General features: G+C 50.2%; 2 protein-coding genes across 2 annotated transcripts; both read right to left on the reverse strand.

The window, feature by feature from the left end:
* MBOAT4 (membrane bound O-acyltransferase domain containing 4) lies at nt 14-4,589 on the reverse strand. Its single transcript, XM_021395489.1, is given in 3 exon segments — nt 14-938; nt 1,149-1,364; nt 1,753-4,589. Coding segments are annotated over 3 exon segments (1,398 nt in total). The 5' UTR covers nt 2,010-4,589.
* On the reverse strand, nt 8,804-15,010 carry LOC110399096 (ribonuclease CL2). The gene is made up of 3 exons (XM_021397277.1): nt 11,959-15,010; nt 9,771-11,811; nt 8,804-9,332 (listed from the first exon to the last, which is right to left on the reverse strand). Exons 2-3 carry the CDS (start codon nt 9,936-9,938, stop codon nt 8,889-8,891), a joined length of 612 nt encoding a protein of 203 aa, XP_021252952.1. The 5' UTR covers nt 9,939-11,811; nt 11,959-15,010; the 3' UTR covers nt 8,804-8,888.

Here is a 15,038-nt window from a genome sequence, read left to right on the forward strand (position 1 = left end):
TCTAGCCAGACAGTCAAGTTAGCCCAGGACAGGCTCAGTTCTGCTTTGGCTTCTCAGCAAACAGCAGCAGCAGCAGCATGAGACCATAAGTGAGGGGAAGGATACTGCTGTAGGAAGACCAGAGTAGACAGAGCATGGAGAAGTTCTCAGTCTCTACAGCCACCTGGATGTAGGCAATGATGAGCTGTGTGAAGACCCAGGTTGTGCCACGGTAGAGGAGCTTTGAAACACAGGAGGTGGCCCAGACACTGAGGAAGGGATGGATGCGATAGTCAGCCTCTACCATGATGGCCCAGCACAGGAAACCAAAGATTTGCCCTGGACGGAGGCCATGCCACCATGCAGAGAAGGCAAAAGTGGCAAGGAGTGGCTGAGCTGGGCAGCGCTGGAAGACCAGCCTCCTCAGCCAGAGGGATGTACTCTTGTTCCACGTTCTGGAGAAGACAGCCAGGCGATGTGTGGTCTCCAGTGTCCAAAGGTCATGGACAGAAAGGTCTCCATGCTCCACCGCTGCCCCAAAGCCCGCTGCCTCCAGGAGGGCCTCATCCAGCACCCATTGCGAGTAGTAGGCCAGTCTGAAGAGCAGGGCCTGTGCCCACATGTGGCCCACGCTGGCCCAGCCCTGCGTGCAGGGCAGCCAGCCCTCCAGCCATGCACGCAGCACCTGTAGCACCAGGACCCCGAGGTACCTCTGGCCCACAGCCTGCAGCGGGCAGGGGACAGCTCCCAGAGACATGGCCTGGGCCTGAAACTTGCTGAAGGAACACAGTGGGCCTCCAAGGAGGGCTGGGAAGAAGAGCAGGTAACTGCAGAGGGGCAAGGCTTGCTGCAACAGCCCCTGGCCAGGCTGGGGCAGCATGGTCCCTTCGTGGATGTCCAGGGCCAGAGATGTCACCTTCTGAGTGAGCAGCATGATGGCAGAGAGGGCGACAGCTGGCCTGGAAGGAGAGGGCACCTGAGCACTGCTGAGGGACCCTCAAAGGTTGGACATGAGCATGCATGTCCCACCATCTCGCTGCCATGCCTGCAGAGTGCTGCAGGCTGAGGGAGGCCCAGGGAGACCGACCGCTATGAAGCAGCATTTCACGCAGTTCCTCCCAAAATGACTGGGAGGATGGAGAGGGAGGGAGGCAATGCTGGAGGGTTACCTGGTGTCCTGTGGCTCCATCACCAGACTGCCCAGGCCCAGGTGGCAGAGCGTCTGCCAGCACATCTGGAGGCTGAAGACCCAGGTATGGACGTGAGCTGGACTGACCAAGAGGAGGATGAGTACAGAGCTGACAGCAGGGATGAGTAGCAACATGGCGTAACTGCCCATGGATGTGCCTGCAAGGAGACATCCTCCAGCAAGGAGGAAGACGTACCTAGAAGAGACCAGATGCCCTTTGGACAGCTTTTGGGGAAAATGTAGCTTGGAATTCCTGCTTTGCTGTTGGTAGTATAGTGTAGTATGAGACGTGCAGCCTCCACAGGGCCACACTGGGGCAGGGCAAAGCAGGCCCTGCCCAGCCCCTATCCATGCCACACCAGAAATAGTCCCCATTCCCTGCCCTGCTCTTCTTGCCTGCATGCTTATTCTGGTAAACCCACTTCTTGCACTGCAGGAGAGTGTGGCCTAGCTGTTGTAGCCTTAACCACCCTGAACTGGCCCTACTGCACAAAGAGGGGACTGGGGACAGCCAGGAGAGACCCAGAAAGTACCCATGGACATGGACTGCCCTTGACATGGCAGCAGGGTTGGAGACCACGTACCGGGAAGTCAGAGAGAGGTGCCCCAAAGCACAGAGGTAGTGGAAGAGAGCAGCAAAGAGGAAAGATGCCAGCTGGTACCAGGCTGCAGGGAGAAGGATGAGCAGGTCTGCCCAGCACATGGAGAACCTTGCTTCTTCCAACCTCTGGGGAAGGGACTGAGCTAAGGGCTCCGGTTTATATGTGGCAGGACCATGGCACAAAAAGAGGAGAGCCATGGAAACAATGGTATCTACAGGAAGAGGAATGTGTTTTCTCATTCGCTAGCGATGTCTCCTTGAAGCACCTCTGTCCCAAGGTTTGTGTGTAGGTGGAAAAGTTTGGGGTTGGTTATTTACTCTGCTAGACGCCTGGGCCATTACCACATGCTTTGAAGGCAGTGGGAGCCAGGGCAGAGATAAGAGCCTTTTTGAGCTGCCAAATGCGGGATGCACTTCAAAGCAAAATCTCCAGGTACATCCTGGCTTAGTCCTTTCTCTTGGCTACCTCTCAGCTCAGCCTTTCATGGAAAGCTGTGGTTCTTTCCAGCATTGGGTGGAAAATCGAATGGATATCTGCTTTATTTTAGGCATGAAGAGAGTGTTATTGCAAAGAGAAATACCTTGGAATTTCCCCCTGGAAGACAAAATGAGAGAGGAAGAAATTCAAGTAAGGTTTTACCCTTCCATGGATGAATGATTTAAAATACTCAGATTTGTCTGTTTTGCAGTAAATAGGGCAAAATTAGTGCTTAATATTACAGAAAAACCTGTGCTCATAAAGAATAACATTTTGATTTTAAAACTTCTATGAATTATTCCACTCTTCACTGAGCTTTTCAAGCCACCATGATGTTGGAAAGCTTACCTCATTGTTTGGACGGCTTATTTGGTTATAAGAAGACAGGGACCAAAACTCCATGGAAAAAAAAATGGCTCAGAGTGAATACTGCAGAGGAACTGCCTCCTCATTTTGCAGCGTTTGTAACATATATTTAAAGAGCAAGTCAGTAAGCATTTGCAGTTCAAATGTGATAGCTCTGGAGAGAAGCTTTTTCCATGCCACGTTTGGCATGCATGGCATGCAGCAACAGCCTGGTTTCATGGGACTCATCCTGCCAAGTCCATGGAGCCCAGCACTGACTTTGCAGAGTAAATATTTTTCACAGCCTTTGTAGTGCCTATTTAAGCAATTCACTGCTATGGTTCTGAAAAAATGTTACTGCTTTTTGAGAAGCCACGGTAGCGTTGGAAATGTGATACTTGGCTAGTGCCTCTTATTTTGTAAAACTAGCTGCTGGGCTGTGGAAGGGTAATCTTATAGGGAGCATGTGAGCCAAAGGGAAACCTATGACAGAGCTTCGTTTCTACGTATTAAACAAGCAACAACATGGTTCCTGTCTGAAGATACAATTATTTGACAGTAAGTGAGAAAAAGTGGGCTGAGCACTGTCAGAGCAAGCTGCAAGTTATGGGCATGAAATCTGAGCAGATACAACTCAGATACTACTCTTGGGCTAGTATCCAGAAAGTTCGTGGCTGCTTTCTTAGCGGAATATACTGCTTTGGGAACAGTTCTGACTGTAACGCAACATATACTGATCTTATACATATGTACCTGCATATTGACTTGCAGGACGCACTGCAAAGTGAAAGGTACAAATCAAAAACAAAACCACCTTTATTTTCATGAAGACTTTATTCTAGAGAAAAGCACATAAATTGGAAGGGGAGCTATTAAAATGAGGTTTAGAAAGGCTGGACTGAGCTCCTGCCTCGGACTTTCTCTGTGGCCTTGAGCAACCTGGATTTTCCCATCCATAAAACAAGAGGATAGTTTCTGCCTCCCTGTAGCATTATAAAGCAGAACCAATGGGAAACCTTGTGGCTTTACTTGATAAGCAGAAAACAAAAGTGCCTAAATGAGAAAGGAATAAATAAATAAATGCATTAGTTTACTAAAACACAAGCATGCAAAAATCCTTCCTCTGTTTGCAGGCAGCAGTCCCACACGGTCATTTTGCTACTTGTTGCCACTGCAGATTTGCTGACTGCTACCTGTAAATGGCCTATGGCTGCTTATGGCAAAGACCTTTTTGTCTCCCTGGACAAAAGGCTGCATCCCAGTAGCTTAAGGATTATGCAAAAGTCGATTGTCGGGTTGGATATTAGGAAAAAATTATTCTCAGAAAGAACAGTGATGCAGCGGCACAGGCTGCCCAGGGAGGTGGTGCAGTCAAAGTCCCTGGAAGCGTGCAAGAACCATGGAGATGTGGCGCTGAAGGACATGGTCAGTGGGCACGGTGGGGATGGTTTGATGATCTTAGAGGTCTTTTCCAGCCTTCATGATTCTATGATTCTGCTGCAGCCTCACTAGCAGAGGTCTGAGAAAGCTCCATCTGCCTGTTTGTGATGTAGCTTTGAGCTCAGTCTCTCTGGCTGGTGACTCCTGTTCCCTGGTACAGGGACATCTGTCAATAGGGTGCCAGTATGGATGTAGTTGGAAGCTAGGGAAACCAGGCAAGTGGAAGGCTGTTTCATAGAGAGCACTGCAGAGATCTCTCTACTGGGGCAGTCACTTAACAAAATACACTAATGGGCACTCTGTACTCATTTTCACTGATGTCTGCAGGATGTGTTGCCAAAAACCCAAGCTTTTATACTCTCTTCTTCAGACAGAATAGTTCATGAAACAGTGCAGACGTGATCCGCCTGCTATAACCAAAAAGGTGCACACAAATCTTAGCAAGACTAACTATATTCATTTGCAGACTAACCACAACCAGCTCCTTGAAAGTCACTGTCTGATGCTCTAAGTAAGTCTGATAGCTCGTGTAAGATGTTTTTCTCTGCTTCTGTTCATTAGAGGGATTGTTCCAGTGTTCATGTTTTCTGGGACTGTGATAAGTACAGTGGTGCCTGCTATAAATAAATCAGTCTCTCTGCTGATGTTGTGCAGGGTAACGTATAACTAACTTTGCTGTAATTCCGAAGTATTTAAAAGAAACCAGTGAAAAATTACATTAAAATGGATTATCTTTAAATCTGAAAAAGTTGCTAAAATATCATTCATATTACTTCCAGGTTGACAAGCTTTTGCTAGAGAGAGGGAAGAAAGAAGGTAGTCAGGTAATTATGCAGTCATATATTCTTTGCCAGTAAGCTCCAAGAGTTTGCATGTTCCTCTGGGCTGGATTAGGCAGAGTGTTGCAGCAGATCTGTTTTCTCACAGTGTTCAGTTCTCCCGGGTTTGACAGTTAAGTCCTGCAATATTCAAGCACTTTAATTCTGCAACACGCTCCTTGTAGTTTCCATTCTTAAGTCTCACCTTGGTGTGTGTGCTCTGTTTAGCAGTACTTTTGCAAGTCTTCTTGAGCATATGCAAGTAGTAAGTGATTCCTAGGTGCCAAATACAGCTTAGAGAGTTTGCGGGGTGCACTGGTACTCCCTACCAAGTGGAACGCTTTTTGTCTCAAGACACAAAATCTCACGCAGTCTCTCTGTCCTCAAAAACACCGGATCTTTGAAAGTTTTACTTAAAATGAGAGGGTCTATTTTGAGTCATTTAAGGTCATTCAATTTACCATGGGAATTGGAGTGGTAAAATGGCAGGTGATGCCGCAGTAATGTCCACGTGCACATTTTCTGTATCAGCAGCATAAGGTTTACTTTTCATAAAATTTCTGGACTGTTTTAAACAGTAAAACTACAGAAGCTTACAAATCCAGGCTGCTGGCTTCATCTGGGTGTGGGGAGAAGACGACAAAGATAAATAAATCAGAAGCCTGACAAAAGCTAGACATATTTGCAGGGATCTAATTCCACTTGAATGCTGAAGTCCACATAATTCCTGGCTCCACACAGGACCACCCAAAATTCAAACTTATTTCTGACAGCAACTGGCAGTTGACTTGCCTTTAATGGACAGAAAGGTGTATGTGCTGCTTTGTATAAATGCGAGAGGACATGTCTGGGGATGCGCTTCCCGAAGCACTGCCTATTTGCTGGAGCTGTGCTGCCCTCAAGTGGCTTTTTTACTTTTTTTTCCCCCATTTTCGATGGCAGAAGAGGTGATTTATTTTCAAAATAAAATCTTATCAGGAATTCCTTTCTCTCCTTCAGTTTTGAGACCAAGGCCAGATGGCGACAGATCCTTTTGCACCTCCTAAGGTTTTGGGATATTTAGAACAGAGACCGACCCCACTGGAGACCATACTCTGAGTTGGTTCCACTCAACCCAATCACAGAGTTCTTCAGACAAAAGGTATGCAACTCCAGGGACCATGCATAGTAGCCAGTGGTGGTAAATAATGGTCTAGGGCTCCATGCTTTTCTCCTTCTGTTCCCTTTCAGGCAGCGATCCCTTCCTGCCAGCTCGCCCAGCTGCTCCAATGGCCAGGAGAGAGCCGGCTAGAGCAGGAGATCTGCTGGAAGCTGCCAGGCCAGGAATGCCCCAAATGCCCCAGGAGTCTGTCTTGGGACCAGTGCATTACAACACCTTCATCAGTGACATAGACAGTGGAATTGAGTGCGCCCTCAGCAAGTTTCCTGATGACACGAAGCTGAGTGTGCAGTTGACACAACAGAAGGAAGGGATGCCATCCAGAGGAACCTGGACAGGTTTGAGGGGTGGGTCCATGGGAACCTAATGAGATTCAGTGAGGCCAAGTGAAGGTGTTGCACTTGGGCTGGGGCAATCCCAGGTATGTGTTGTACTGCAAAAGCACCACTGTTTCTGTGGAAAGTTTACCAATCCCGAATAAAGTACACAGAGGCAAGTTAACATTTATAAGTTAAATAGAGAGGCACACACGCTACTGGAGGCAACTGGCCAGTGGAGTGTCTGCCCTGGGGTTTCCTCCCACAGATACCAGTGGTGGCCAGCCAGCAAGATGTCCACACAACCCCTTAGCACCGTGGCCATATATGCAACAGCAGGAGACAATAAAGCATCACATATCAGGATAAGCAAGGTCATTCACAGAAAGCAAAGATACACCTACAGAGCATTTTCTCACAAACAGGGTTCTTCTAGCTACATGCAGAAGCCAGAGGCAGTTTACTTGTGTTTTCAAGTGAACATGAGCTCTTTCTCGTGAGCTAGTCACCTGTTCAGGCTGCAATCTGTATTTTTCCACCCATGAGTACAGACTGGGAGAAGAATGCACTGAGAGCAGCCCTGCAGAGAAGGGTATAGGGGTCCTGCTGGATGAAAAGCTGGACATGACCCAGCAATGTGTGCTTGCAGCCTGAAAGGACAACTGTATCCTGGGCTGCATCAACAGAGGTGTGGCAGCAGGGCGATGGAGGTGATTGTCCCCCTCTGCTCTGCCCTTGTGAGGCTCCACCTGCAGCACTGCATCCAGGTCTGGGGACCAGCATGAGAAGGATGTGAAACTGTTGGAGCAGGTCCAGAGGACAGCCATGAAAAGGCTCAGATGGCTGGAGCACCTCTCCTACGAAGAAAGGTTGAGGGAGCTGGACTTGTTTAGCTTGCAGAAGAAAAGATTCTGGGGAAACCTCATTGCAGCCTTCCAGTACTTGAGAGCAGCTTTTAACCAGGAGAGGGACTGACTTTTTATATGGTCTTATAGTGGTATGACAAGGGGGAATGGCCTTAAACTGAAAGAGTGGAGATTAGGTTAGATGCTAAGAAGAAATTCTTACTCAGAGGGTGGTAAGGCGTTGGCACAGGCTGCCCAAAGAGACTGTGAATGCCCCATCCCTGGAAGCGCCCAAGGCCAGGTTGGATGGTGGCCTGGGCAGCCTCATCCAGTGAGTGGCAACCAGCCCGGCAGGGGGTTGGAACTGTGTGCACTTTAAGGTCCCTTCCAACCCAAGCCATTCTATGATTCTGTGATGATGAATTCCTGAATTCCTCTCCAGTGTGCAGGGAGTAGAGCTCTCCTCAAGAGGGCAGGGCTGAGAGTTCGAGCTCACCAGTTCATTGAGGCCCCAGTTCCAGGGGCCTCAAAGTGCCTTTCTGCTAAATTCCAGACAAGGAGAACCTGAGTCACTCAAGGTACATCTTGGACAGGGTGCAATTGAAAAGGATCAGAAAGACCATTTGTTGCATTTCTTGGCCTTCTCAGTGGCCTTTTTGCAGTGGCATGACACCTGGATGTCAGCACTTCCATCTGAGCCCTCAGGGCTCCCTGAGCAATAGGACCAGGGCGAGGAGGACCGCTGGCTTCCTGGGCTGCATGAGGAGGAGTGTTGCTGGCAGGTTGAGGGAGGTGATTCTGCTCCTCTGCTCAGCGCTGCTGAGGCATATCTAGAGTGCTGCAACTAGTGCTGGCCACCCTAGAATATGTGAGACATGGTCACGAAGATGATGAAGGGACTGGAGCATCTCTGTTACGAAGAAAGGCTGAGAGCTGGTACTCTTCAGCCTGGAGAAGAGGAGGGTCATGCATGGGGAGTTTATCAGTGTGTACAAGTACCTGATGGGGAGGAATGAAGACAGGCTCTTCTCAGTGGTGCCCAGTGACAGGACAAACTGTATGTACTGGGGGTGGAGGAGTTTGGGGGCTGTGCATGGCCTCAGCCATGGGGGTTTTGGAGTGCCCCAGCGCTGCCTCAGCCCCACAAAGGCCCCAAGTAGGGTCAGAGGCATCTGGTGAAGGGGACTGTGGGGCACACTGGGGCTCATGGAGCAGCCATGAGGGAAACTGGGTCCTCTGTTACAAGGCACATGGAAAGTTAGGAAACGCTGGGACTTGGACTATGGGTACTAAGGAACACAGTGTGATAACCACAGGGTCAGGGTAACTGGGGAGGGTGTTGAATACAGGAATTAAGGCAACGCTGGAGGAGCTATTGGGCACCAAGGGGAATTGTGAAGCACTCATCGGGGCAAAAAACAAGGTGGGGAGTCTACAGGGTATAGTACAGGTCAGAGGCACCCAGGGGATTATGGTGCACCTGGGTGGTTGGGAGAAGGTAAGGATTTATGGGGGAACCGAGGGTGGCCACAACCACCCCGAATGGGATCAGGGGCACCCAAGGGGGCTCAAGGACACCCAGAGGGGAGCAGGGTCCCACGGTCCCCCCAGAAGCTGATGCCGGAACCCAAGCCTGTGGCACCTCCTTTATTGCAGGTCCTAATGCAGCCCTTACCCACAGCAGGAGAATCCACCTCCCCATGCATTGCCCCCCATGTCAAGACTCATTAACAGACGCATGGGTGCCAGCAAGGTGCACAGGCAGCCCATCAAGGCAGGAAACACGCACATGGTGATGGAGCTGCCGGGCCCGGTAATTGCAAGGGGGCCGGGTGTCTCCACCCCGCAGGCGGCAGGCTGTGATGTCCATAGGTGTTGAGGTGCTGTGGAACCCCATTGTGTCGGCTGGGCGGGTGCAGGTGGCCACCAGGTCCTCAGCTGGTGCATGTACGAAGGTGTTGGATGGTTTGCAAGGCCTCCCCGGGGCCGTCACTTGCCGTCGTGCCAGCATGACCCCACAGTAGCGGTGCCCCATGAGCCCGAGCGTCCGGGGGTGGTCCACATGCTGCCGCAAGAACTTCTCATAGCGGGTCTCACCCACAGCCCCTGCCGCTGTTGCCAGTATGAGGGCTACGCATAGCATCCAGCTTGCCATGGGTACCTGTGGAAAATGGGGTCAGAGCCTCCTGGACTGCTGGAGCCTTGTCTGGCAACCCCATCTTGGGCACCTGAGCCCCCTGCAGAGTCCCCCTTCCAGATACTTAGGTCCATTACAGATCTCCTCCAAATGCGCAGAGAAGTGTCCTCTCAGTCACCTGGGTCCACTACAGAAATCCCCTGAACACCAAGGTCATCTGTGGATTCCACCCAGCTGCCCAGGTCCCCTACAGAACATCCCAAGGGTACTAGGTCTCCTACTGTTCTGCACCCTACAGACACCTCATCTCCTATGGCACACCCTCTGGACATCTGGATCCTCTATAGCTTCCCCGCACCCTCAGATACCTGGATCTCTTCCATACCACTTTTTTCCCACTAGACGCTCAGATTCCTTACAGTTTCCTCCTGCAAATACTTTAGTCCCCTGTGGATCCCTCACCTGAACTTCTGTGTGCTTCCGTTTCTCTTCTGGCCTCAGGGTCTCCTGGTCCCTCCCACTCCTCTGCACCACTTTTATACTTGTTCCAACTGGGCCCAAATGCCAAAGGTCCAGGAGGAGGGGCAGGGCAAAGAGCAAGGTCCAGTGTGTTGGGGGGGAACCCAGCATTCAGGAGGCCCCACTCCCCTCACACCACCCCCCCCCCCACCAAGGTCATTAGGTAATCATTAATTAACCACATGACTGTCTGCACATATCCCCTCAGGTGCCCCCTGCCCACATCGCCATGGACTACACCAAGGCTCTGGCCTGGTGATGCTTGGACCCTATGCACAGGATAAAGAGCACAGTGAACAGCACAGAGCTCATGGCCTGGGGCTGCACACAGGTGCCCCCTCCTCAAGCACAGCTCCCACGGGCTCTTCCCCTGGCACTCCTGCCCTTACCAGCCCAACAAATGTCATAGTGAGGCCCTTGGAACACACAGAAGGGCACTGAGAAGACCTAGAATCAAGGGAAATTGACTCTCTGAGGTCCCTAGCTGGAACACAAAGCTTCTAAGCATCTCGGAGGCCTTGGGTGGAGAACTCGCTGGGAGCAAGAAAAATAGCTCTTTGTGGCCAAAGAAGTCCATGAGGAATATGGAAAGGCTGGCTGAACTAAGAAGAACAGAAAGGCACTTAGACGATCTCTAGGTTAAAAAGACACTCAGATGAGCCTGGCTTGAACTGAGTGGTACTCAGAATGTTTCTAGGGCACATGAAAAGGCAGTCAGTGGCCATTCTTCAAAACAGAAAAGCAGAGATCCCTGGTCTGAATAGAAAGGCAGTCCAAGGACCTCTGGGTAAAAGGAAAGACATTTGGAGGTCCATGAATGGAACAGGAAGGAACTTGGAGGCCCCCATGGAGAACAGAAAGAAAGACACTCAGAAACATGCTGCGATAATGAAAAGACAGTATGAAGATTTCCATCAAAGGATTTTGGAGCTCCTGAGCATGCATTCAGACACACTTGGAAGGCTTGGGTGAAAGAGAAAGGCACTCAGAGGCCACTGTTTTGCTGAGAGAGATACCTGGACATTCGTTTTGGAACAGAAAGACACTTGCAGGACACTTGAGTAAACAGAAAGATGCAGTGAAGCTGCTGGGTTGAATTGAAAGGGCTTTGCAGGACTTTGGAGCACCAAACTGAACTTGGGAGCCCTGAATTGAGCAGACAAGGGCTTTGGAAATGCTAGGGATGCGCCAAAATGCACATGGAGGTCCCTGGACAAAACAAAGAGATCACAGGTCATTGGTGAGCACAGGAAAACACTCTGAGAACCCTGAGGCCAAAGGGAAAAGCACTTGGAGATCCCTGAGTGCAAAATGAAAGCAGTCAGAGGTGTGTTGGGCAAGCAAAATGAATTTGGAGGAACTTGCGTTGAACTGCAAGGCATTCGAGAGACAAGTGCTAAGCACAGAAAGGCAACTGGAGGCCCCTCTGGTGCACCAAACTCATGATAAAGACCTGTGACATGCAGAATGTCATGTTTAAGGCCCAGGCTCATCAAACACCCACTGTGAGTTCCCTGGGTGGAGAAAAACCTGTGGGTTTCACCTGCCAGCAGAGCCATTGCTCAGGGAGAGCCTCTGGGAGGTGGTGAGTGAGGGCTCACCTCTTCTGACTCCATCTCTTGTTCTTTCTCCTCTCTGCCTCTCCCACGTGCCAGGCACATCAGGTTTGGATGAAGACAAAGCAGTAATGTCTAATGTTCAAGTTGCCATACTTTATTCACGTGGAACAATCCTGATTCCCTCCCAGAAGCTCTTTGGTTGGGTACACAGGTGGAGAATGACACTCCTCCTCTTCCATATCTCTCCACTTTCTCTTCTTTCCGTTGGTCCTGCCAGCTTTTGGGTAGCCTAGGAGCAGTCTCCTTATGACCTTCCGCATCAGGATGACGTTTGCTTCCAACCGGTATGGGTCCTCACAGATTCTGTAGATGTTCATGTTGTAGCTGTGAGTCCCCGAGAAAGCTGGAGGTAGATGGCTCATCTTCTGAAAATGACAGGGCAGGGGGCACGATGAAAGTGACAGGGGCCAAAGGGGCTGGTATTCCTTGTCCCGTGCATTAGAGACATGAGTCCCAGGCCTCTGGTCGCAGCAGTCTTGCACCGTTGGGCCGGCCTGACCTGTATCACTCACCTTCCTCCATCTCCTTCTGGCTTTGCTACATATGTAAACGGCCACAAGGAACAGCCCAGTGAGCAGGCACAGGGCTGGGCCATTCCTGTAGATCACCTCCACAGATGACACAGTTACATTCACCTGGGCAAAGGAAGGCAAAAGGTGGTCGTCCAGTAGGTAGGACTGGGTCCTCCGACTGAAGTCGGAGATCTGGCCGATGTCCTCAGGAGCCGTGTCCCCCATGAGGGTGGCCCAAGAGGGGCGGCTGGCATAGCCGAGGCTGCCAGGGAACAGAAAAGCCAAACAGAGCATAAGCATGAGGGAGATCCCCATGCTGAGCACTGCGCTGCACCTTCCCTAGTCTCAGTATCTGGTAGTGCACGAGCTGCCCCACGGTGCAGTCACTGATGGCTCTGTCATGTCACAATGACTTCGTGGGCACCCAGCAAGTGGGGAAGATCTTGGCAGGGAGGCATAGCCTGGGGAGATGGATTTCTCAGCCTGCTGCTCCCACGGCCATCCCTTTGCTGCAGGGCTGCCTCCTCCTGGGGCCTGGACAGGAGTCCTGGGGGCTATGCCCCAAAATGCTCAGTGAGAAGGATCTGTGCCAGCACAGGGGCAGTGCCTGGGCATTCCCTGACCAATGCTCACCCTCAGTTTTCAAAATTTAAGCTCGAAAAGATCTTCACCTTATCCTTCAACTGTCTCCTGTTGTTTTATTTTTTTGGTTCAGAAGGTGGGAACTGGGAGAGCAATGCCCCTCCTGCTGTAAGCAAAAATCAGGTTCGCGACTGCCTAGGGAATCTGATCATCCCTAAGTCTATGGGCCCTGATGAGATGCATCCCAGAGTCCTGAAGGAATTCACTGACGTAGTCACCAACCCACTCTTGATGATTCAGCTTTAAAACTAACCTGGCATGAAGGTAAATTTTCCCCCATTCTGAAGTCATTGTCTGCATACATATTTGATCTCATCAGATTGCTTGCTTATGTTGTATTCTGTGTGTGCGTAAGTTGTGTGGATATGAAAATTAGTATTTAACCTTTGCATCTGTAGATTTAACTGACTGGTCAAAAGGCAGGCAGTAAACAGCACTTGGGACTCGAAAACACAGCACAGAGCCAAACAACAAAACCATCTGCTTTGCTTTCTGAAGGGTGTTCACAGAGCCCAGATAGAAATGTCTGTTGCAAAGATGCATGTTCTTCCCCTTTCCACATATTGGGATTTGGCTGTGAATCGAGCAGTGCTCTCTTCTTAACCTCCATTCAACAGTGGAAAAACAGGTATTTTATAAGCAAGGCAACAGGTATTTTATAAGCAAGGCAACAGGTATGACAGTAGATGCCTTATATGTGTCATCTTCTTGTTTCCACTAAGGTGGGTCTCTCAGTGCTCTTGTATTTACTCCCCCCTAGAGTCCAGTCTGGGCATCTGGGGTCTCTATGCTATTCCAGATTTTTGCACAGCATGTCAAGGTTCTGCATGCTGAACACCTGATTTTGATGGCCTTCTTCCAGGTGTGCTTCATTGCACTCACCAGGTTACTTTTTTCTAGGCTTAATATTACCTCTTTCACTTTCTCCCTGGGCGGGCTGCAGGCCCAAACACATAAAATTCTTGCCGCTTGTCTCCATCTCAGCACTCTCTCTAAATCCCTTGGTCTTGGCAGCCACTTATGGCAGCCTGCCCACCATAACCCTCAGCTGCTCTGGGCACACGCTGTCTGTTTTTGGAGCGTGTTCAACTGTGCTGCTATTTTGAACCCCAGGCAGTTGTGTTCAGGCTTAGGCCTTCTCCTACAGAGATCCTGGGAGACCTCACCTCTGACTGACCACCCTGTAAGGTCCCTCCTGCTCCAAGTGATTCACTCCTCAGCCTCCAGGGTTTCCTTAGCAAGGAGTATCAGTCCCCTGGTATCTGACCAATTTACTGTAGTACTTTCAGCTCAGCTGGGTGCTGCTGGGACAGTCCCTTCCTGCTGTTACAGAGGACAAAGGGCTGTAATTGCATCCAGCCGAGGGCATACTCAGTACAAGAGGAACAAAGTTAACACTTGACGTTCCCACCAAACCATCGTTCCCACAGGCTGCTGATCTGAGGATATGCCGCACACCAACATGTGAAAAGTCTGGGAAGGGCCCTGTTAGAAACCCCAGGAGCAAACAGTCACAATACGCAAGAATTGCGTAGCTGTGGGAGTGGAATGATCTCTGGAGTGGAACGATCTCGGGATGCTGCCAGACAGCCCTCCAGCAGAGATTTCCCAGCTGCAAGCGTCAGTTTGGTTACTCTCACTGGATCACTGCCAGAAACTACTGATTTTGTAAAACACAAACAGCTTTACAGGTTCCTGAAACACAGCTCCTTAAACGTCAGAAGAAAGCTAGATAAATGATTCTATGGTTGTATGACGATAGAATTGGCTGAAGGTGCTGGGTTTGTTCAGTCTGGAGAAGGCTCTGGAGGGACTTCATTGCGGCCTTCCAATATTTAAAGGGAGATTATAAACAGGAGGGAAATCAGCTTTTACATGGTCAGATCGTGATAGGACAAAGGGGAACGGTTTTAAATTGAAGGGGGGAGATTTGCATTAGAAGAAGTCAGGTGGACGTTTTTCACAGAGAGGGCGGTGAGGCGCTGGCACAGGCTGCCCAGAGAGGCTGTGGGTGCCCCGTCCCTGGAGGCGCTCAAGGCCATGGGGCCCTGGGCAGCTTGAGCTGCTGGGTGGCAACTGGATGATCTTTGAGATCCTTTCCAACCCAAGCCACTCTGTGATTCTGCGTTTGATTCCTGCTACTCTGCTTACTATCTGTAAAGGAAATCCTCCTTTGTGTGCCATCTTAACTGCTAGCAGTCAGATGCTGAAAGGAGTTTAATAAAGAAAACCAGCTCCCTTTGCTCTGCACTTTGTGCTCTCTTAATTTCAGCCTCTGGTGGTGCAGCGAGGAGCTGCCATGCATCCTCACGGTGCCAGGATGTCATGCCAAGTATTTAGTCCAGATGAAGTCTCTGGACTTTACGTATCACACCCTCCCCAGCCAGATTTATGCTATGAGAGATCTGAACGCTTCCATCTTTTGTCTGCTCGACTGA

Source organism: Numida meleagris, chromosome 4, assembly GCF_002078875.1.
Source record: "Numida meleagris isolate 19003 breed g44 Domestic line chromosome 4, NumMel1.0, whole genome shotgun sequence".
In the NCBI taxonomy this organism is placed as follows: domain Eukaryota; kingdom Metazoa; phylum Chordata; class Aves; order Galliformes; family Numididae; genus Numida; species Numida meleagris.